A 20,929-nucleotide genomic window follows, 5' to 3' on the forward strand; every position below is an offset into this window, starting at 1 on the left:
ATATCCATTATTTCCTATGGAAGGAAGGTATTTTAAAAGGTGTTCAGTCCCTTTAAATGTGATGACCAGAACTCCCTTTGGAGTTCAATTATGCTTGCCACACCCTTGTTCCTGACTCCGCCCCCAATGTTTCCTGGCTCCACCCCCCAAAGGCTCCTGGCTCCCCCCCCCCCAAGCCCGCAGATATTTCTTGAATTGGACTTGGCAACCCTATCCCGAGTAGCCCCATTGAGCAGCGTGGCAGACGGGTGGTCCTAGAGAGGACAGGGGGACACACTTGGCACTCTTCTGCAGCACTGAAAGGGTTAACGCCACAAAGTCACGCTAGGAGCGGGAGGGGTGGAAAAGATTGGGGCTCTTTCCCTCTTTGCGGATGCCTGTGCGTGTGGGAAGGGGTTTGCTTCTCAAGGGGGAAAGAGAGCAGGGAGGGGTGCAGAAAAGGGAGGGGGAAACCTTGCAGCCGGATCCCCAGGAGGTTTGCTTAAAAGTAAGTGATGGAGGAGGTGGAGAGGGTGAAGCTTCTCGAGAGGCAGGTGGGGGTCAGGCCAAGCTGTGGCTGTCAGATGATGGCCAACTCATAATGCCCCTGTATAAATCGATGGTGCGGTCTCATTTGGAGTACTGTGTGTAGTTCTGGTCGCCGCACCTCAAAAAGGATATTATAGCATTGGAGAAAGTCCAGAGAAGGGCAACTAGAATGATTAAAGGGCTGGAGCACTTTCCCTATGAAGAAAGGTTGAAACGCTTGGGACTCTTTAGCTTGGAGAAACGTTGACTGCGGGGTGACATGATAGAGGTTTACAAGATAATGCATGGGATGGAGAAAGTAGAGAAAGAAGTACTTTTCTCCCTTTCTCACAATACAAGAACTCGTGGGCATTCGATGAAATTGCTGAGCAGACAGGTTAAAACGGATAAAAGGAAGTACTTCTTCACCCAAAGGGTGATTAACATGTGGAATTCACTGCCACAGGAGGTGGTGGCGGCCACCTTCAAGAGGGGTTTAGATAGAAATATGGAGCACAGGTCCATCGGTGGCTATTAGCCACAGTGTATGTGTGTAAATAAAATTTTTTGCCACTGTGTGACACAGAGTGTTGGACTTGATGGGCCGTTGGCCTGATCCAACATGGCTTCTCTTATGTTCTTAACTCCTGAATGGCAAATTCCTGGACGTTGTGAGTGTGTGGGGACGGGGTGGTTGTGAGGTGGGAAGAAGTCTGCAGGGTTCTCCCTCCAGTGCAGCCATTTTTCTCCCAGGGAGCTGATCTCTGCCCAATGGAGGTTGGTTGCAATTCTGGGAGAACTTCAGGCCCCACCTGACTCTGCAAGGCAATAGTTTTGCTCCACTGTGGAAGTGGAGGTTTGTTTTAAAATTCTGCAAACCAACCAACCAAAGCAGGCCCTTTGGCAACCAGGATGAGTAAGAGAGGGGTGTGGGAGAGGAGAGATCTGGCCCGTGCTGGAATCGGCTGCACCCCCTTCCTAAGCCCCTGAGGTGGGGCCGGGGCTGCTAGCCAGTGTCCAAGCCACATTCCCCCCCCCCCAGCAGAGGAGAGGAACATTTTAAAAGGACTTTGTTGCAGAGAGCCTAGCAACACCACCTGTGCTCATGGAAACGCATGAGGCAGCTCCCCTGACAGGGAGAGAGGGGTGGAGCATGTTGGTGTGGCCACACCCCCTGCTATTTTCCCCAAGGCCAGGAGGTCGAGGAAATGGCACACAGGCATTCCTCGCTGTGTGGATCAGGGCGTCAGTGACAGGATCTCTGGAGTAAACACTCCAGGGAGAACTATGGATGTGCATTGGAGTATCCACCTGCAGCAGCGTTCTGCAAATGGGACACACTGGGAGAGAACAGGGCTGCCCCAATTGTATGGCCCCTGCCCCATCCCTCCACATCTACCATCTTTAGTAGGGCACCATCATGACGCTTCACAGCCACACAGAGGTGCTCAGGGCTTGGGCTTTTTTCCAAACAGGCTGGTTCCTGGAAAATGGTCCTTTTTTTCAGGGTAAGCTGGAATACGGAATATATCCTCTGGTATATTCCTGGAGTGGCCAACGGTAGCTCCCCAGATGTTTTTTGCCTACAATTCCCATCAGCCCCAGCCAGCATGGCCAATGGCTGGGACTGATGGGCGTTGTAGGCAAAAAACATCTGGAGAGCTACCGTTGGCCACCCCTGGTATATTCCATGCATTTTTTGTGGGAGAGGGTTGTATTTATATGTGCATGTTCATGTGTGCATCTCTGAGTGTGTGTGTGTGCAACTGTAAATCATGGCGACCTCTAGTGACTGACCCCGTATTGGAGACCTGGAGAATATTCAGGGAGGTGGCTAAATAAAGCCTGCCCCAGCCTCCCAGCTTCTGGCATTCCAAGGAGGTCTCCCAACCAAGTATTTGCCAGAGTTGACTGTTAGCTTCCCAGATCTGAGGAGATCAGGTTTGGCTGGCCTATCCTGCTTCTTCACGGGTTAAGAAGTGCTGAGGGATACTGCCCCTGGAGAGTTGGCAACCAGCTGTTCTACCACTTCACCCTAGGGATTCCCCAATCTTCTACTAGTGTTCCAAGCTGCTGGGGGAACGAGGTGGTTCGGAGGGACTCAAGATCGTAACAATCAAAATATTTATTTACTTTCTTTAACTATTTACAAGCGTTTCAAGAAATGGACAGAAGAAATAAATCATAGTTGGGGAAGAAACACTCCTTCTCTTCCTGTTTTAATACTTGCCTTAACTCAGGGGTGTTGAAATTTGTTATAAGGGCTAGATCTGACATCACTCAGATCTTGTGGGGCTGGGTTAGATGCGCCACAAAACGTAATGGCTGGGAGCGGAGATACCAACTTTACAAAGGACACAGACAACACAATTAAAGACTTTTTAAAAAACAATTTATTATACTGTAATATATTGTAATAACACTTATCATCTGTCATTAAAATGAATACATATACATTACATTTTCTCCACCCTTCCCCCCTTTTAGTGACCCCCGGCAGTGTATTTTAATTAAATTGCTAAAAAAAAAAAAAGGTAATCAGTTTGTCTATTAAAGAATATTCATTAAGAAGTGCCTCTTTGATGGGGCATGTGATGTATGTATAATTTTTATTTATGCGGTTGGTTTTGTTTGTTTCTTTAATTTGGGTTGTTGCTATTTATTGAAAAAGTTCTTAATAAAATTTAAATAAAAAAATAAGAAAATCTTCATTAAAAAAACATCATAAAGCAAAAAGAGAAAAAGAAAGAAAAAACCATAGGTTATAATTGTAATCCATCTTCATAGTAGTCCTTTAGTCATTATCGAAAGAATGGAAAAAAAATTTATTCCAATAGTCTCACTTTTTTTACTATAGTCCATTTAACGTTCCTTTAGAACTTAATCATTGTCAAAAATCACCAAATAACCTTTAACATTCCATTGTTTTTCAACATATTTTTGAAATTTTCCCCACTCATTTTTAAACTTCTCTAAATCATTCTCTTTTAAGATTCTTGTAACCTTGTCCATTTTACTCCAATGCATAACTTTTAAAGTCCATTCCCACTTTTCTAGTATTTTGTCTTGCTTCCACATCTGCACATATAATGTCTGAGCAGCTGAAAGCATGTATCAAATTATCGTACTGTCTTGTTTTGGAAATATTTCCATGTGTAATCCCAACAAAAAAATTTCTGGTGCCTTCTTGATATTATATCCCAAAATTTTCGAAATCTCTTGCTGAAAATTAAAGATTTTTTAAAAAAACAAAAAAAACCCCTTAAAACATGTTTAAAGTATTAGCAAGCTTGCAATGCTGTGGTCAGTATCAAAGCAAGCTCTGCCCCCCCACTTCCTCCCCAAGGAAGGCGCCTCAGCCAATGGGGAAAATAGAGGCTTTGCTCTGTAGCTTCTGTGCAATTGAGGAATCCTGGCAAAGCAAACTATGCTGCAGAAGGAAGCAAGAGAGGGGGAGAAGGAAGCAGACATGTTCACGGGCCTGATAGGAGACTACCAGGGGCCTGATCCGCCCCCTCCTCCCCAAAAAGCCGCATGTTTGACACCCCTGCCGTAACTGGATGACATGCAGGACAGGCCCTTTACTTCGTTTCGGTTGGAGAGTCCTTCGTATCCTCTAAGATGGCCACTCCCTCTGGCCCGAGGAGAAGAGCTCGGCCTCTTGCAAGCCCCAACTGCCCCTTCCTGGGACTGGGGACTAGGGTTGCCAAGTCCATTTCAAGAAATATCGGGGGACTTTGGGGGTGGAGCCAGGAGCAAGGGTGTGACACGCACGGCTGGACTCCAAAGGGAGTTCTGGCTGTCACATTTAAAGGAAGATCCAAGTGGGAAGCCCCGTTGGTCTTAAGCAGTTGAACAAAGCAGGAGTCAAGTGGCACCTTTAAGACCAACCCAAGTATTACCTTACCCCACAGTAAGGGGAAGAGCTTGGCCTCTTGCAAGCCCCAACTGACCATTCCTCGCACCAGGGTTGCCAATCCCCAGTTGAGAAAACCCACAAACGACTGTGAAATATTAACAAAATATCATTTGAAAAGGAAAAAAATAATGATGAACATAAGAGAAGCCGTGTTGGATCAGGCCAATGGCCCATCCAGTCCGACACTCTGTGTCACAAAGTGGCAATACACACACACACACACACACATACACACTGTGGCTAATAGCCACTGATGGACCTCTGCTCCATATTTTTATCTAACCCCCTCTTGAAGCTGGCTATGCTTGTAGCCGCCACCACCTCCTGTGGCAGTGAATTCCACATCTCAATCACCCTTTGGGTGAAGAAGGACTTCCTTCTATCCGTTTTAACCTGACTGCTCAGCAATTTCATTGAATGCCCACAAGTTCTTGTATTGTGAGAAAGGGAGAAAAGGACTTCTTTCTCTACTATCTCCATCCCATGCATTATCTTGTAAACCTCTATCATGTCACCCGCAGTCGACGTTTCTCCAAGCTAAAGAGCCCCAAGCATTTTAACCTTTCTTCATAGGGAAAGTGTTCCAAATCTTTAATCACTCTAGTTGCCCTTTTCTGGACTTTTTCCAATGCTATAATATCCTTCTTGAGGTGCAGTGACCAGAATTGCACACAGTATTCCAAATGAGACCGCACCATCGATTTATACAGGGGCATTATGATACTGGCTGATTTGTTTTCAATACCCTTCCTAATAATTCCCAGCATGACGTTGGCCTTTTTTATTGCAATCGCACACTGTCTTGACATTTTCAGTGAGTTATCTACCACGACCCCAAGATCTCTCTCTTGGTCAGTCTCTGCCAGTTCACACCCCATCAACTTGTATTTGTAGCTGGGATTCTTGGCCCCAATGTGCATTACTTTGCACTTGGCCACATTGAACCTCATCTTCCACGTTGAAGCCCACTCACCCAGCCTCAACAGATCTGTTTTGAGTGCCTCACAATCCTCTCTGGCTCTCACCACCCTGAACAATTTAGTGTCATCTGCAAACTTGGCCACTTCACTGCTCACTCCCAACTCCAAATCATTAATGAACAAGTTAAAGAGCATGGGACCCAGTACCGAGCCCTGCGGCACTCCACTGCTTCCCGTCCTCCACTGTGAAGACTGCCCATTTATACTCACTCTCTGCTTCCTATTAATTAGCCAGTTTTTGATCCACAAGAGGACCTGTCCTTTTACTCCACGACTCTCGAGCTTACTAAGGAGCCTTTGATGAGGAACTTTATCAAAAGCTTTCTGGAAGTCAAGGTAAACAACATCTATTGGGTCTCCTTTGTCCACATGTTTGTTCACCCCTTCAAAGAAATGTAACAGGTTAGTGAGGCAAGATCTTCCCTTGCAGAACCCATGCTGAGTCTTCCTCAATAACCCGTGTTCATCAATGTGCCTACTCATTCTGTCCTTGATAATGGTTTCCACCAGCTTTCCCGGTATTGAAGTCAGACTGACTGGCCTGTAATTTCCCGGATCTCCTCTGGTACCCTTTTAAAAGATGGGGGTGACATTTGCTACCTTCCAGTGCTCAGGAACGGAGGCAGATTTCAATGAAAGATTACATATTTTTGTTGGGAGATCCACAAGATCAACTTGGTGTTCTTTCAGAACTCTTGGATGTATGCCATCCGGACCTGGTGACTTATTAGTTTTTAATTTGTCAATCAGTTGTAGGACCTCCTCACATGTCACCTCAAACTGACTCAGGTCTTTCAACACCCCTTCCAAAATTAGTGGTTCTAAATATAAAACTGTATATACTGTTCAGCCTCTTAAAGCAGAACAGCCATACAGCAGAATCTCACCCTCCTCAGAATTGCTGGTTCCAGACAGGAGGGGAGTGAGGAGGAGACTAGGCCAAAGCCTGCCTTGAGTTTAACAGACTCCTCCAGCCAACTCCCAGGGAAACACAAGCTTAAACTGGCGTTTCTGCACAGCTTATAACATCCTTAAAGAGACAAACAGACGTACTTAATTTCCCCCAAAAATCAAGGAGGCACTTATAAAAGAGCTTGGTTTGTAGTACAGAAAAATGCTATTAAACCTGATTGACAAGCCACAAGAAGCACAAGGGCCAAACTCACTATGAAGGTTTCCGATGTTCAATGGTGTATGCCTGTTCTTTTTCATTTTCCTTTTGACACGCTACTGTCTGTCTCTGTCCTCAGATCATAACCCTCCGAGAGAATCTCAGATCATAACCAAGTGAATAAGAGGAAGTTATCACAGACAGATGTGACCCAAGAGAAGGGAAAGGAGATGGAAGAGCAGGACCCAGAAGGACCTGGAACTGGCAAAAGAGTAAGGAAAGACCCACATCCCATCCAGTCTGGAAGTGGTGTTGAATTCTGGGAAAGGGCTGTGCCATAGATCTGGGCTAAGGACACCATGGCCTCAGATGTGCTTTGCCAGCACCACTGGCAGTTCTGCTATCATGAGGCCGATGGGCCCCAAGAGGTTTGCAGCCAGCTCCTTGGCTTTGAAGCCAGTGGCTGGAGCCGGAGAAGCACACCAAGAAGCAGATTCTGGAACAGTTCCTGATTCTCCTGCCCCAAGAAATGCAGTGGTGGGTCCGAAGATGTAGGCCGGAGACCAGTTCTCAGGCGAATGGCCCTGGCCGAAGGTTTCTTCCTGAGTCAGGCAGAACAGGTGAGGAGGGGATTCCCTCCAGAATTCAAGCAATAATATTTGACCTTATCCTAAAGTTTCAGTGCCATATCATTACCAAAGTGTTAATCATCCATGTGGGAGATTTATCAGCCTCCTTCAGCAGCCTCTTCTGCTAGGGAATTTCTCATCACTACGGCTAACTCACCAGGTCTGCTGACAGTTGGGTGCAGAGTCTGGGAGTGGGACAGGATCATTCTCTCTCTTACCTTTCTCCCTTACTGTTGTTTCAGATGTGGGAACCATCTGTGAAGATAGAAGCTACAGACCCTGAGGCAGAAGGAGCTTCCTTGGAGCAAGGGCAGAGGGCACAGCTGGTGGAGTGTGCCCAAGATGACCTGTCCTGTGGTAAGGACTCATTGTGCATGGAAGCAGTTATAGCAGCCTGTGAATGTGATGGGTAGTGAGCTCAGGTTAGGGACGGATTGGGGTGGGGTCTGGGACAGATATGATGCCATGTTGAAGTTCCATCTGGCTAAAAGAATAGCTTGTGAAGTTAGCATGCCCAGAGATGCTCTGAAAGCTCATTCATATGACTCTCAAGTCTCCAGAGCTGCTCAAGTCATGTCTGGTCAAATGTGACAGTGATGTTTCACGCTATAGCATTTCCACACACCCCCTTCCCTCCCCACACAGAAGACATAAGTCTCACAGGAAAGATTTGGATTTCTGGACCATGGCTTACATTTTCGAGATAGTGGTTTTCTATCAGGAGATGGTTTGCACCTTACGGTGGTAGGGAAAAAGGTGTTTGGTAACAGCCTTGCTAACTTAATAAGGAGGGCTTTAAACTAAATTGTATGGAGGAGCGAGACAATAATTTGAAGCCTCGTATGGTGCCAGAAACTGGGGATAAGAACATTAAAGATTTCCAGAGAGTGGCGCATAAGCTAGGTAATGTGAACTTGCAGGTATGTACAGAAACTAAAACCTCGGGATGCACAAAAAGTGGATTCCGATGTCTCTACATTAATGCACAGAGTAAGGGAAACAAACAGGAGGAACTGGAAGTCCTAATACGGGAAGAAGACTATGACATAATAGGCCTTACTGAAACTTGGTGGGATGACACTCACAACTGGAATATTAGGATTCAGGAGTACAACTTATTTAAAAGGGACAGGCAAATGAGAAAGGGTGGAGGTGTAACAGTGTATGTGAAGGAGATATATACTTGTGAGGAAATATGTGAATCTGAACATGATAGCTCAGTTGAGAGTCTCTGGGTAAAAATAAAAGGAGTAAGAAAAAACAGTGATATTATGGTTGGGGTCTGCTATAGACCACCAAGCCAGGCAGAGGATTTGGATGAGATACTCCTACAGCAGATTGCAAAGTTCTCCAAGAGAAGGGATACAGTGATCATGGGAGAGTTCAATTGCCCGGACATCTGTTGGAAGTCCAACTCTGCTAAAAATGAAAAGTCAAATAGATTCCTGACTTGTCTTGCTGACAACTTCCTTTTCCAGAAAGTGAGGAAGGAAACAAGGGGATCTGCTATCTTGGATTTGATTCTCACCAACAAGGAAGAATTGATTGAAGAAGTGGAAATAGTGGGCACCCTGGGCAGTAGTGACCATGTGATTTTGGAATTTACTGTCTTAGGGAAGGGAAAAGCTATACGTAGCCGGATTTATAGGTTGGACTTCAGAAAGGCAAACTTCGATAAACTTAGAACTATGCTGGGTAAAATCCCATGGTCAGAAATACTTAGGAAGAAGGGGGTTCAGGATGGGTGGGAGTTTCTTAAAAGTGAAATACTGAAAGTGCAATCACAGACAATTCCTATGAGAAGAAAAATTGGAAATGCCTAAAGAAACCAAGTTGGCTCCATAAACAGTTCTCTAAAGACTGGAGAAATAAAAAAAGACTCCTTTAGGAATTGGAAGGAGGGCCTTATAACCAAGGATGAATTTAAACAAATCACCAGTGCTTGTAGAGAAAAAGTTATGAAAGCTAAAGCTCAGTATGAGCTTAGGCTGGCCAAATGCTAAAAACAACAAAAAAGGGTTCTTTTCTTATGTTCAGAGTTAGAAAAAGAGCGAAGACATGGTAGACCAAAGATTTCAGGTTTTCACGGCTGGTAACATCATTAGGGTTTGTAGAATCTTTCGGGCTCAAGTGTCGTGTTCTACTGGAGAAAGTTTTCCTTCCACACATTTTGTTCTCCGCAGCTGAGAACGAAACGTCTGGAAGGAAAACTTTCTCCAGTAGAAGATGGCACTTGAGTCCGAAAGATTCTACAAACCCTAACATGGTAGACCCATTGCGAGGGCAGGAAAGTGAAATTGTAACGGGTAATGAAGAGAGGGCAAAACTGCTCAATTCCTACTTTTCCTCAGTCTTCTCTTCTGAGGGAAACGGTGCTCAACATGGCGAAAACAGAATATATAAGGAGAACATATGAAGTTCCAACCTGGGATCAGCATAGGGGTAGTACATAAACACCTGGTTTCTTTAAATGAAACTAAGTCCTCAGGGCCAGATGAACTGCATCCAAGGGTTCTAAAAGAGCTTGCGGATGTAATTTCTGAGCCTCTGGCTATTATTTTTGAGAATTCTTGGAGAACAGGAGAGGTGCCGGAAGATTGGAGGCGGGCGAATGTTGTCTCCATCTTCAAGAAGGGGGAAAAAGAGAATCTGGGTAATTACCAACCCATCAGCTTGACATCTGTACCTAGAAACGTTTTAGAACAAACCATCAAACAGTCGGTCCTGGAACATTTGGAAAGAATGAATGCGAGGGCAGGAAAGTGAAATTGTAACGGGTAATGAAGAGAGGGCAAAACTACTCAATTCCTACATGAGTTTCTTAAGAACAAGTCATGTCAGACTAACCTGATCTCTTTTTTTAAGAAAGTGACTTACCTTGCTGGATCAGGAGAATGTTGTAGATGTCGTTTATCTTGATTTCAGTAAGGCTTCTGATAAGTTTCCACACACTATCCTTCTTGACAAGTTGGTAAAATGTGGTTTAGATCCTGTTACCATTAGGTGGATCTGTAATTGGTTGACAGGTCGCACCCAAAGAGTGCTTGTGAATGGTTCCTCATCCTCTTGGAGAGGAGTGACAAGTGGAGTGCCTCAAGGATCTGTCCTGATACCTGTTTTGATCAACATCTTTAAAAATGATTTGGATGAAGGAATAGAGGAAATGCTTATCAAATTTGCCGATGATACTAAATTGGCCGGGGGGTGGTGGTTGCAAATACAGTAGAAGACAGAAACAGGATACAGGATGCCCTTGAAAGGCTGGAAAACTGGGCTAAAACCAATAAAATGAATTTTAACAGGGATAAATATAAAGTTCTTCAATTTGGTAGGGAAAATCCAGTGCATAGTTATAGGTTGGGAGAGACTTGTCTTAGCAGTAGTATGTGCAAAAAGGATCTAGGGGTCTTAGTGGATCATATGCTGAACATGAGTCAACAGTGTGATGCCAGACCAAATATTTTCCGGGTTTGTTTGCTCCCTCGAAAGATTTCTGCTGCAATCTTTTCAGATTCCATTCCAGTTCTTTATTTAACAAATGTCTCATTTGCGTTTGTAATACTGTAATCTTCCTTATAATTTTCTTTTTCCCTGGACTTTTTCTCAGTTCCCCTTCTTTTTTCTTTATTTCATTTTGAATGTCCAGCATCTGTTTTTCTTTTGCCCTCTTATCTTTGTTATTCAATGTAATCAATATTCCTTTCATTACTGCTTTATAAGCATCCCAGACGGTCTGAAATTCTATATCCTCTTTATCGTTTCTTTGGAAGAAAGCTTTAGTTTCATTTTCTAGAGATGTCACTATTTCTTTATTCTGTAGTAAATCTTCATTCAATCTCCATCTTCTCAACTTCTTAGACAATTTTGTAATCCACATTATTGGGTTATGGCCAGCCCCAATTTTAGGTAAAATCTCTATTTTCTTTGTTATAAGGCCTAAGACTTTAGTGCCCCACAACATGTCAATTCTGGACAAAGTTTTATGTCTTGCTGAAAAAAAGGTATAGTCCCGCACTTCAGGATTAAATTTCCTCCATATATCCTCCAAATTTTCTTGTTTGACCAATTCAAAAAAAGACTTTGGAAATTTTCCTTCCTTATTATTCTTTTTACCTCTAAACCTATCCAGTGTGTTCTTAATTGTTCCATTGAAGTCCCCCATTATCAAAACTTGGTCATCAAATTGTTGTATAATGTCTTTTTTAAAAGCATCTTTTACACCATTTGGTGCATACAGTCCTAATAACAACGGGGGTTTTGCATTTAATATTATTTCTACCACTACAAATCTTCCATCTTTATCTTTAAACACTAATTTCAGCTCCAATTCTTGTTTAATATAGAAAATCACTCCCCTTTTCTTCTGTTCAGCCAAGAATTTGAACTGTAGCCTAAATTACTCTAGGGAGAACTATTCATCACGATGCATCAAGAAAATCTCAAGTGTACTAGCCTGGCATGAGCATACAGTTAGCCTGGCTTCCCTCTCCTCTATTCCCATATTATAGTTTCTGCCTCTTTAGGGTCAATTAAAGGTCCTGGTGGTTGGAACTTTCCAGAGGATGTCAGCAGCATCCTTATCCCCTCCCCCTCCTGTTTGCAGAACTGGATACAAGTTCTCACAATTAACCAAGGACCACATTCTGGGATCTGGCCTTGAAAAAAACGATGATGTTAGCTGCAGGCAGACTCAAATATGAATACCCACAAGTCACACCAGACCACTTAATAAACTCTGTAACCCTTCGGAGAGCTAGGATTCTTTGCCTCACAGATCTATTCCACATATATTGGTTCAGATTCTGGGCTTTGGTCTAGATTGTGGTGCTGACCTTCAAAAAGAATTTTTAGTTTTTTATTTCTTTCCTTCCCCATGTTAAGAATGATCACTTTCTCTCTCTCTGTCTCCCTCTCTCTCTGGAAAAGAAGCCAGAAGTATAAGAGAAACTATGGTGAAGAAAGAGAATGGCCTTGCATTTGAAGAAATGTTGCAGAGTTCTTCTAGAGGATCCCAAGAGCATATTTCCTTTCCAATTGAGCTGGTTCAGAGTGAGTGACTTCACTGTTATTATGTCAAGGGAACACGCCAGAAATAACCACAAGATTCCTGATTTCCTTCTGTGCTACATTTAGTTTGGTACAATCCTACAGGCCAGTGAGTAAGGAGGGAGGGAGGCCTCAATCTGGAGGCTCAGAAGCTCATTCTAGGCAAGAATTAAGCAAGTTCTTCATGGGTGGGGGAGGCCTCCTTAAATACTAGATATTCTTGGGGGAAGGCAGAGGGGTGGTTAAGATCAGTCTAGCTGGATGAAGCCAAAGGGCCATCAATCCTTTCCTCCTATAGTCACATAGATGCCTTTGGATCTTTCCAGCCTTCCCATGTGCTAACAGAATCTCTCTCTTTATATCAGCAAAGGATGAGCAGAGGAATGAGGAGAGTGAACAAGTTCATCAGCAAATGCCAGATAGAGTTAAACATGAAAACATGAACGAAAATGTCAGAAATCAAAGAATAAAGACAAGCATGGTTGACAAGCATGATGGAATACAGCAGAGTGTACATTTTCCAAAGCCCAGGATAAAGAAGGCATGTAAATCCATTAAGTGTGAAAAGTATTTCCAAAATAGATCACAGCTTCTTGTGCACCAAAGAATAAAGATAGAGGAGAAACCTTCTGAATTCTCAGAGAGCAGAAATAAATTCACTCTCAGTGGCAATCTTCAACAGCATGAAAAACCACACACAACAGAGAAGCCTTTTGAATGCTCAGATTATGAAAAGAGATTCAGTACAAGCAGCAGTCTTCAGCATCATCAGAAAGCCCACAGAGGGGAGAAACCTTTTGAATGCTCAGAGTGTGGAAAGAGATTCAGTCAGAGTAGCGAACTTCAATGTCATCAGAGAACCCACACAGGGGAGAAACCTTTTGAATGTGCAGAGTGTGGAAAGAGGTTCATTCAGAGTGGCCATCTTCAACAGCATCAGAAAACCCACACAGGGGAGAAACCTTTTGAATGTGCAGAGTGTGGAAATAAATTCAGTCAGAGGGGCAGTCTTAAACAGCATCAGAAAACCCACACAGGGGAGAAACCTTTTGAATGCTCAGAGTGTGGGAAAAGATTCAGCTGGAGTGGTCATCTTAATCGTCATCAGGGAACCCACACAGGGGTAAAACCTTTTGAATGCGCAGAGTGTGGGAAAAGATTCAATCAGAGTGGCTATCTTCAACAGCATCAGAAAACCCACACAGGGGAGAAACCTTTTGAATGTTCAGAGTGTGGAAAGAGATTCAGTCAGAGTAGCGACCTTCAGTGTCATCAGAGAACCCACACAGGGGAGAAACCTTTTGAATGTGCAGAGTGTGGAAAGAGATTCAATCAGAGTGGCCATCTTCAACAGCATCAGAAAACCCACACAGGGGAGAAACCTTTTGAATGTGCAGAGTGTGGAAAGACATTCAGTCACAGGGGCAGTCTTCAACAGCATCAGAAAACCCACACAGGGGAAAAACCTTTTGAATGCTCAGAGTGTGGAAAAAGATTTAGCTGGAGTGGCAATCTTCATCGTCATCAGGAAATCCACACAGGGGTAAAAACTTTTGAATGCTCAGAGTGTGGAAAGAGATTCAGCTGGAGTGGCCATCTTCAACAGCATCAGAAAATGCACACAGGGGAGAAACCTTTTGAATGCTCGGAGTGTGGAAAAAGATTCAGTCAGAGTGGCAATCTTCAACGTCATCAGAGAACCCACACAGGGGAGAAACCTTTTGAATGCTCAGAGTGTGGAAAGAGATTCAGCCGGAGTGGCATTCTTCATCGTCATCAGGGAACCCACACAGGGGTAAAACCTTTTGAATGCTCAGAGTGTGGAGAGAGATTCAGCTGGAGTGGCAGTCTTCATCATCATCAGGGAACCCACACAGGGGTAAAACCATTTGAATGCTCAGAGTGTGGAAAGAGATTCATTCAGAGTGGTGATCTTCAACGTCATCAGAGAACACACAAAGGGGAGAAACCTTTTGAATGCTCAGAGTGTGGAAAGAGATTTAGTCAGAGTGGCCATCTTCAACAGCATCAGAGAACCCACACAGGGGAGAAACCTTTTGAATGCTCAGAGTGTGGGAAAAAATACTGTACGAGTGACTATCTTCAACAACATTATAGAATCCACACAGGGGAGAAACCTTTTGAATGTTCAGAGTGTGGAAAGAGATTTAGTCAGAGTGGCCATCTTCAACAGCATCAGAGAACCCACACAGGGGAGAAACCTTTTGAATGTTCAGAGTGTGGAAAGAGATTTCGTACATGTAGCAGTCTACAAACACATCAGAGAACCCACACAGGGGAGAAACCTTTTGAATGCTCAGAGTGTGGGGAAAAATAGTGTACGAGTGACTATCTTCAACACCATTATAGAATCCATACAGGGGAGAAAGCGTTCGAATGCTCAGAATGTGCAAAGAGATTCAGTATGAGTGGCAATTTTCAGTATCATCAGAGAACCCACACGGGGGAAAGCTTTTGAGTGCTCAGAGTATGGAAAGAGACAACGAAAAATTAATTTCAAAATTATAGAAATTACTTTTAAAATTGTCTACGGAAGATGAAGTAGTGAAATCTCAAATAATTGTGGGCAATTAATGTAAATAAAGAAATACAGGTGGAAGCTTGGGAATATTTGTGGAAGAACTCTATGAAGCTTTCGACTTGTCATAGTATTAAAGAGAACTGTTTTAAAATGATGTATAGATAGTATATGACTCCTAAGAAATTGGCAAAGATTAATAATAAGATGCCAGACAGATGTTGGATATGTAAAAAACATGAAGGTTCTTTCTACCATATGTGGTGGACTTGTGAAAGAGCAAAAAAGTATTGGCAGATGATTCAACAAGAAATTTCTAGGATCTTGGGATATGAATTTAAGAAAGTTGCAGAGACTTTTCTGTTGGGATTACAAATGGAAAAATTTCCAAAAGAAGATAGAACTATGCTTTCAGCTGCTAAGACATTATATTTCTTGTGGAAGCAAGAAAAAACACCAGAGAAATGGGATTGGATTGTAAAAGTTATGACATGGAGTGAAATGGACAAATTAACAAGAATTTTGAAAGACTATGTGTCAAGCATGCGGGTTCAATGACGAGTCGATTTTGAAACAAAGACTACGTTTATTGATAGACCGATACCCTGGCCAAAGCCATTTTTTGAGAAGAATGAAACTGTTACATAGATACAATACTTTTAAGGACTATATCAAAAGAATTCCAAGGGAGGGAGAATGGGATGAGAGCGTTCACACCAATAGTGTCAAAACTATTCACTTTCCCAGGGTGATAGCGAACTCCGACCTTGCTCAGCACAGATGGCCGATACGCCCTTTAGCAGTTCCCTGGGAAGGCACTGATTACTTGGTTCCCTCCTTGCTACATCTAAGAAACGGTTATACAGCAGGGTAATAAACAAGAAAGAATAACAAACCCTCAGGCTCAGGTATTCCCTGATATTCTCCAGGCCCAGTCTCTGGCAGGGCCCTAAATTCATTGATTATAGATCAAAATTAGACATGCTTGACATACTGCCCCCCTTAAGCTCCCTTTCGGGGTTTGTCGCGAAATTTACGATGGAATTTGCTAACTAAATCTGGGGCTAATACATCCTTTTGGGCTACCCATTTTCGCTAGGGGGAAAGTATTTCCATTTAATTAGATAGTACAAAGTCCCGTGTCTCATTTTGGAGTCCAGGATCTCCTGCACCTCATGGTGACTTTGGTTCCCAATCTGAATAGGATGCGGTGCAGACGATTGAGGGTGCCATGGGGATGCACTGGGGTCTCTTCTCAGCAGACTGCAATGAAAGACAGGATGTACTTTACTAAACATTTTGGGCAGTTCCAATTCTACCGTGACTTTATTTATCACCAGTTTGATCTTAAAGGGACCCAGAAACCAGCACGCCAATTTCTTGGAAGGTTGGTTCAGTGGGAGGTTTTTGGTTGACACAAACACTGAGTCCCCTACTTTGAAGTCCCATGCTGGTACATGTGACTTATCATATTGCTTCTTATAGGCCTCCTTGGATGTTTCCAAATTCTCTTGAATCCCTTTCCAACTGTCTCCCAGTTTGCCCCACCATTGTTCGAACGAGGTGGGCTCTTGAGGTCTCTCCCCCCCACCCCCGGCAGCAAAGGTACAGGCTTCCCTTCATACCCGTTGACAATCTGAAATTTGGAAGCCCTGGTTGAGCTGTGCACACTGTTGTTGTAGCCATACTCTGCGAAGGGTAATAAGTCTATCCAGTTTGACTGTTGGTGATTTACATAACATCGCAAGTATTGTTCCAACAAGGCATTCATGCGTTCCGTCTGTCCATCCGTCTGGGGGTGGTAGGCTGAACTCAATCCCTGCTTGACTCCTGCCAATTTACAGAACTCCCACCAAATGTTGGCAACGAACTGTGGCCCCCGTCACTAATTACCTTGTCAGGAAATGAGTGACCACGTGGTGGAAGAAAAGATAAGCTAGCCACTTGGCTGTGGGCAATTGCGAGCAGGGGATAAAGTGAGCCTGTTTGGAGAAAGTGTCTACCACCACCAGGATTACTGTTTTCCCTTGGGAGGGTAGTAATTCAACTATGAAATCCATTGATACCACCGACCAGGGTCGAGTAGCCGTTTCCAGCAGTTTCAGTAATCCGGGCGGCTTTCCACCCCTCCGTTTGGCCATTAAGCAGATGGGGCACGAAGCCACAAAGTCGGACACGTCCTTTTTCAGTGGCGGCCACCAGAACTGTCTGCTAATTAAGTGGAGTGTTTTCACATACCCAAAATGCCCCGCCAATTTGTTAGAGTGACAGTATTGTAGGACTTCCGACCTCATGTTGTTCGGGACGTACACTTTCTCTCCTTTGTACCATAACCCATCCTCCCTTTTCTGTACTCCCTCTGGTCATTTCTCCCCCTCCAATTCCGTTTCTATGACCATTCGCTCCTCTGCCCACCCACTGCGGCGGAGTTTGGTTTTTGACCGAGTGGTCACAGTTGCTGCCACTGTAGTGGGGGGTACCAACGAGTCTATTACTTCCTCCTTTTGACTGTTATGCTGAGGTAAGCAAGACAGGGCGTCTGCTAAAAATTCTTAGTTCTAGGAATGTGTTTCAGCACAAAGTCAAATTTGGAGAAGAAGCCCGCCCATCTAATTTGTTTCTCGCTCAGCTTCCGTCTCCCCGTGAGCGCTTCCAAATTTTTGTGATCCGTCCAAATCTCAAACAGGATTTTTGCTCCTTCCAACCAGGACTGCCAGGTCTTTAAGGCATAAGTTACAGCAAAGGCCTCTTTGTACCATACTGACCAATTCCTTTGTTCTTGTGAGAACTTTTTAGAGATGTACGTGCAGGGTCGTAACCCCCCTTCCTCATCTTTTTGCATGAGAATGGCTCTGATGGCTACATCGGAGGCGTCGCTTTGCACAATGAAGGGTCTCAGCTCATTCGGGTGACTTAAGACCAGCTCGGTAGTAAATAGTTGTTTTAGTTTGTCGAAGGCCACCTGGCACTTCGGTGTCCAATTCAAACGGGCCCCCGGCTTCTTTGCCTCTGGGCCCTTCCCCCGTGTTTTTAACAACTCAGGGGAAGCATGATTTGGGCGAATCCGGCTATGAAAGTCCTATAAAAATTTGCGAATCCGAGGAAGGATTGTAGCTGTCTATGTGTCCTCGGGGGAGCCCAATCCAAGAAGGCTTGCACCTTAGCCGGATCCATGGCCAGCCCCTGAGCGGAGACTCTGAATCCCAGATAGTCTAACTCCGTTTTGTGGAACTCGCATTTAGACAATTTAGCATACAACTTGTGCTCCAACAGAGTGCTCAATACCTCCCTCACTAATTTCACATGGGATTTCTCATTTTGTGAATAAATAATTATGTCGTCCAAGTACACCACCACTCCTTTGAACAAAAATTTTCTCAACACATCATTGATAAAGTTCATGAACACCCCTGTGCTCCTTGCAACCCAAACGGCATCACCAAGTACTCAAATTGTCCCATGGGGGTATTAAAAGAGGTTTTCCATTCGTCCCCTTTTTTAATGCGCATCCCTTAAGTCCAACTTGGTGAAGATTTTCCCCTCAGACACCGTACTCAATAGATCCTTGATGAGGGGGATGCAATAGGCGTTTGAGGTTGAAATCCCATTAATCCCGCGAAAGTCCGTGCAAAGCCAGAGCGAACCGTCCTTCTTCCTAAACAGGACGGGGGCTGCATGGGGGGCCGTCGAGGGTCTAATGAACCCTTGTTTTAAATTCTTGTCTAGGAATTTTTGTAATTCCACCTTCTTGGCCCACCCCATCGAATACAGCTTCGCCTTAGACAGTGTTTGCCCCAGTATCAGTTCAATGGTGCAATCTGTGCTTCGGTGGGGGACTAAACACCCCCATTAAGTCCTGGTAGGCTTTAGGGACCGCCGGGACTTCTTCTAAAGTTAAACAGACTTTCTCCTTCCTGGGAGGCGGCTGGGGCCCCCAATCAATATTCCAAAGATGCTTTCTGCAAAGCGGGTCAACAAAGTTTATTGTTTGATCTCCCCACCGTATACTCGGTTCGTGTTTGGCTAGCCACCCTACTCCTAGTACCATGTCATAGGAGGAAGGAGGGGCGATTACGAAAGCCTCTAGGTCCCAATGTTCCTCAATCCCCACAGGCACTAGTTGGGTTGTGGATACGCATGGCTCCCCCCACATAACCGACCCATCCATTTGTTTGAATTGGATGGGGAAGGGCAAGGCTGTGGTAGCTAATCCCAAAGCGTCCACCAGCTTTGAGGTAATAATGTCCCTGTTACACCCTGAGTTGATCAAGACTTTCACCTGCACAAATCTTTTGAGGTTAGGGTTTAACAGTATAACAGGTACAAGATATAGTGATCCCATTAGTCTCACCCTGAGTGGTGCCGGTTCCTCGGTGACCTGAGTGGCACCCATTAGAGCAGGTCATCCTCGTTTCCCGATGGCTCATCCAGCCACGCCAACTCACTCAGCTCGTCCACGGGAAGGGGGTCATCCTCTGGCTCCGTCACAGCCACCGCGCTACTTTTGGCCGCTTCCTTAGGGCAGCCCAGGGTCTTCTTGGGTGCAGTGGTGCTGGTCTTCGAGCCCAATGACGGCATTCGGAGAGGGTTTGGACAACTGCTGGCCAAGTGGTTGGGGTCCCCGCGTCTGAAGCATTTGCGGGGCCCCACGGTCTTCCCTTCACTTCCCACCCTTGGGGTTTCTTCACCTCAGCTTTCCCTTCGGACTTCGCTTCGCGGCTCGATTTGCTGCTCTGATGTTGACGCTGCATGGCCACCCGTTTCATGTTGGTCTCCACTTCGCCCGCCAATTGGACCCAGCCCACTAAAGTTGTGGGTCTCGCTTGGGTGAGGGCCCAATCGAGGATACCCGCATTCAGCCCCCGGGTGAAGTGTTCAATTTTCATGAGTTCACTCCAGCCCCTTATTTTCGCTGTATTAGCCTTAAATTCAGCAGCATACTCTCGGATCGACTTCGACCCCTGTTGCATGTCCCGTAAGGCGGCCAATGCTCAGGTCTCCTGAAGGGGGTCTTCATACTGAGCCATCAGAGCCTGTAGGAACATATTGACATAGTCCAACTCCGGACTCATGGCTTCGTACAAGCTCATGTACCATCTTCTGGCCGCTCCCTTCAGCTTCGATCCAAGGTAGTCAACCCTACTAAACTCATCAGGGAATGTGTTCCCCCAATAGTGCATGTAACTATTGGCTTGGATCGTGAAATACTCAGCTTCCTCCGGATCTCCGTCGAAGGTAGCTTCTAACTCCCGTCCCTGACCTCCATCTCTGGGCATCGGGCGCCGCCGGTTGCGGTGGCAGTGCCAGCTGTGAGGCTGGAGCTGGAGGGCGTGGGGCGGGCGGCACGGCCGGCGGGGCGGCAGGGGGCCGGTCTGGGGGAAGTTGGAGAGCTCTCCTAGACCCAGGCACACCTAATGCTCTGTTCAGCTGTCTGTTAAATTCCCCCGCCATTCGGGTGGTCATCACCTGCATCTCATCTCGCAGTCCTTTGATGACGTCTTCCACCTCTGTCCGGACCATCGCTCGAAATTCACGCACTATCTCGTCCTCCTCTTTCGGAGCTGGAGTATCCAGAACCCTTCCACCTGGGATCTCCGGTTCCTCCCCGTCCTGTGCAGTATTGGGGTTCGGTGTGGGAGTGACGAGAATGTTGTTGATCTCCTCCGGCTCTCCCGGTCTGGGGTTGCCTGGGTTGCCAGGATTGTCCATTTGGCCACCCCCCTCCTTGGTCATCTTCATCTTCCGCATGTGTCTGGTGGGGATGGCCTCCCTGCACACCGGGGCCTCGTCCATCGTGTTGTCGAGGTTCGCGGCTGCCACTGTCGGGGGGGTGACCAGCAGCTGTTGGATGTGGAGAGGCAAACTCGGGCCTCTTCTCGCGTCCAGAACGTGCCACGGAGGGACCAGTGCGGGTACCCCCTTGTCGGGCTCTGGGAATTCACCAGCTCCTAGAATCCTTTCGGCCATCAGGTTATAAGGTAGCCAAGGCGGTTAAACTCCTTAATTGGATTCTTCTCAAAATGTCAAATCATGTGGGTTCAATGACGAGTCGATTTTGAAACAAATACTACGTTTATTGATAGACCGATACCTTGGCCAAAGCCATTTTTTGAGAAGAATGAAACTGTTACATAGATACAATACTTTTATTGTATCTATGTAAACAAGAATTCCAAGGGAGGGGGAATGGGATGAGAG

The 20,929-nt window shown here is 45.3% G+C and overlaps 2 protein-coding genes across 2 annotated transcripts in view; one reads left to right on the top strand and one right to left on the bottom strand.

Moving 5' to 3' along the window:
• The window catches only part of LOC132570928 (zinc finger protein 709-like), a 188,747-nt gene extending 174,756 nt beyond the window's left edge, over positions 1–13,991 (top strand). The window contains exon 6 of the mRNA XM_060237563.1: positions 13,783–13,991. Within this exon, the coding sequence (XP_060093546.1) occupies positions 13,783–13,991 (209 nt within the window). The remainder of the gene's footprint in view (positions 1–13,782) is intronic.
• LOC132572129 (zinc finger protein OZF-like) overlaps positions 1–20,929 on the bottom strand; it is a 1,123,325-nt gene that overhangs the window by 864,918 nt on the left and 237,478 nt on the right. The gene's annotated exons all lie outside the window — the stretch shown is intronic.

Source organism: Heteronotia binoei, chromosome 5 (genome assembly GCF_032191835.1).
Source record: "Heteronotia binoei isolate CCM8104 ecotype False Entrance Well chromosome 5, APGP_CSIRO_Hbin_v1, whole genome shotgun sequence".
In the NCBI taxonomy this organism is placed as follows: Eukaryota; Metazoa; Chordata; class Lepidosauria; order Squamata; family Gekkonidae; genus Heteronotia; species Heteronotia binoei.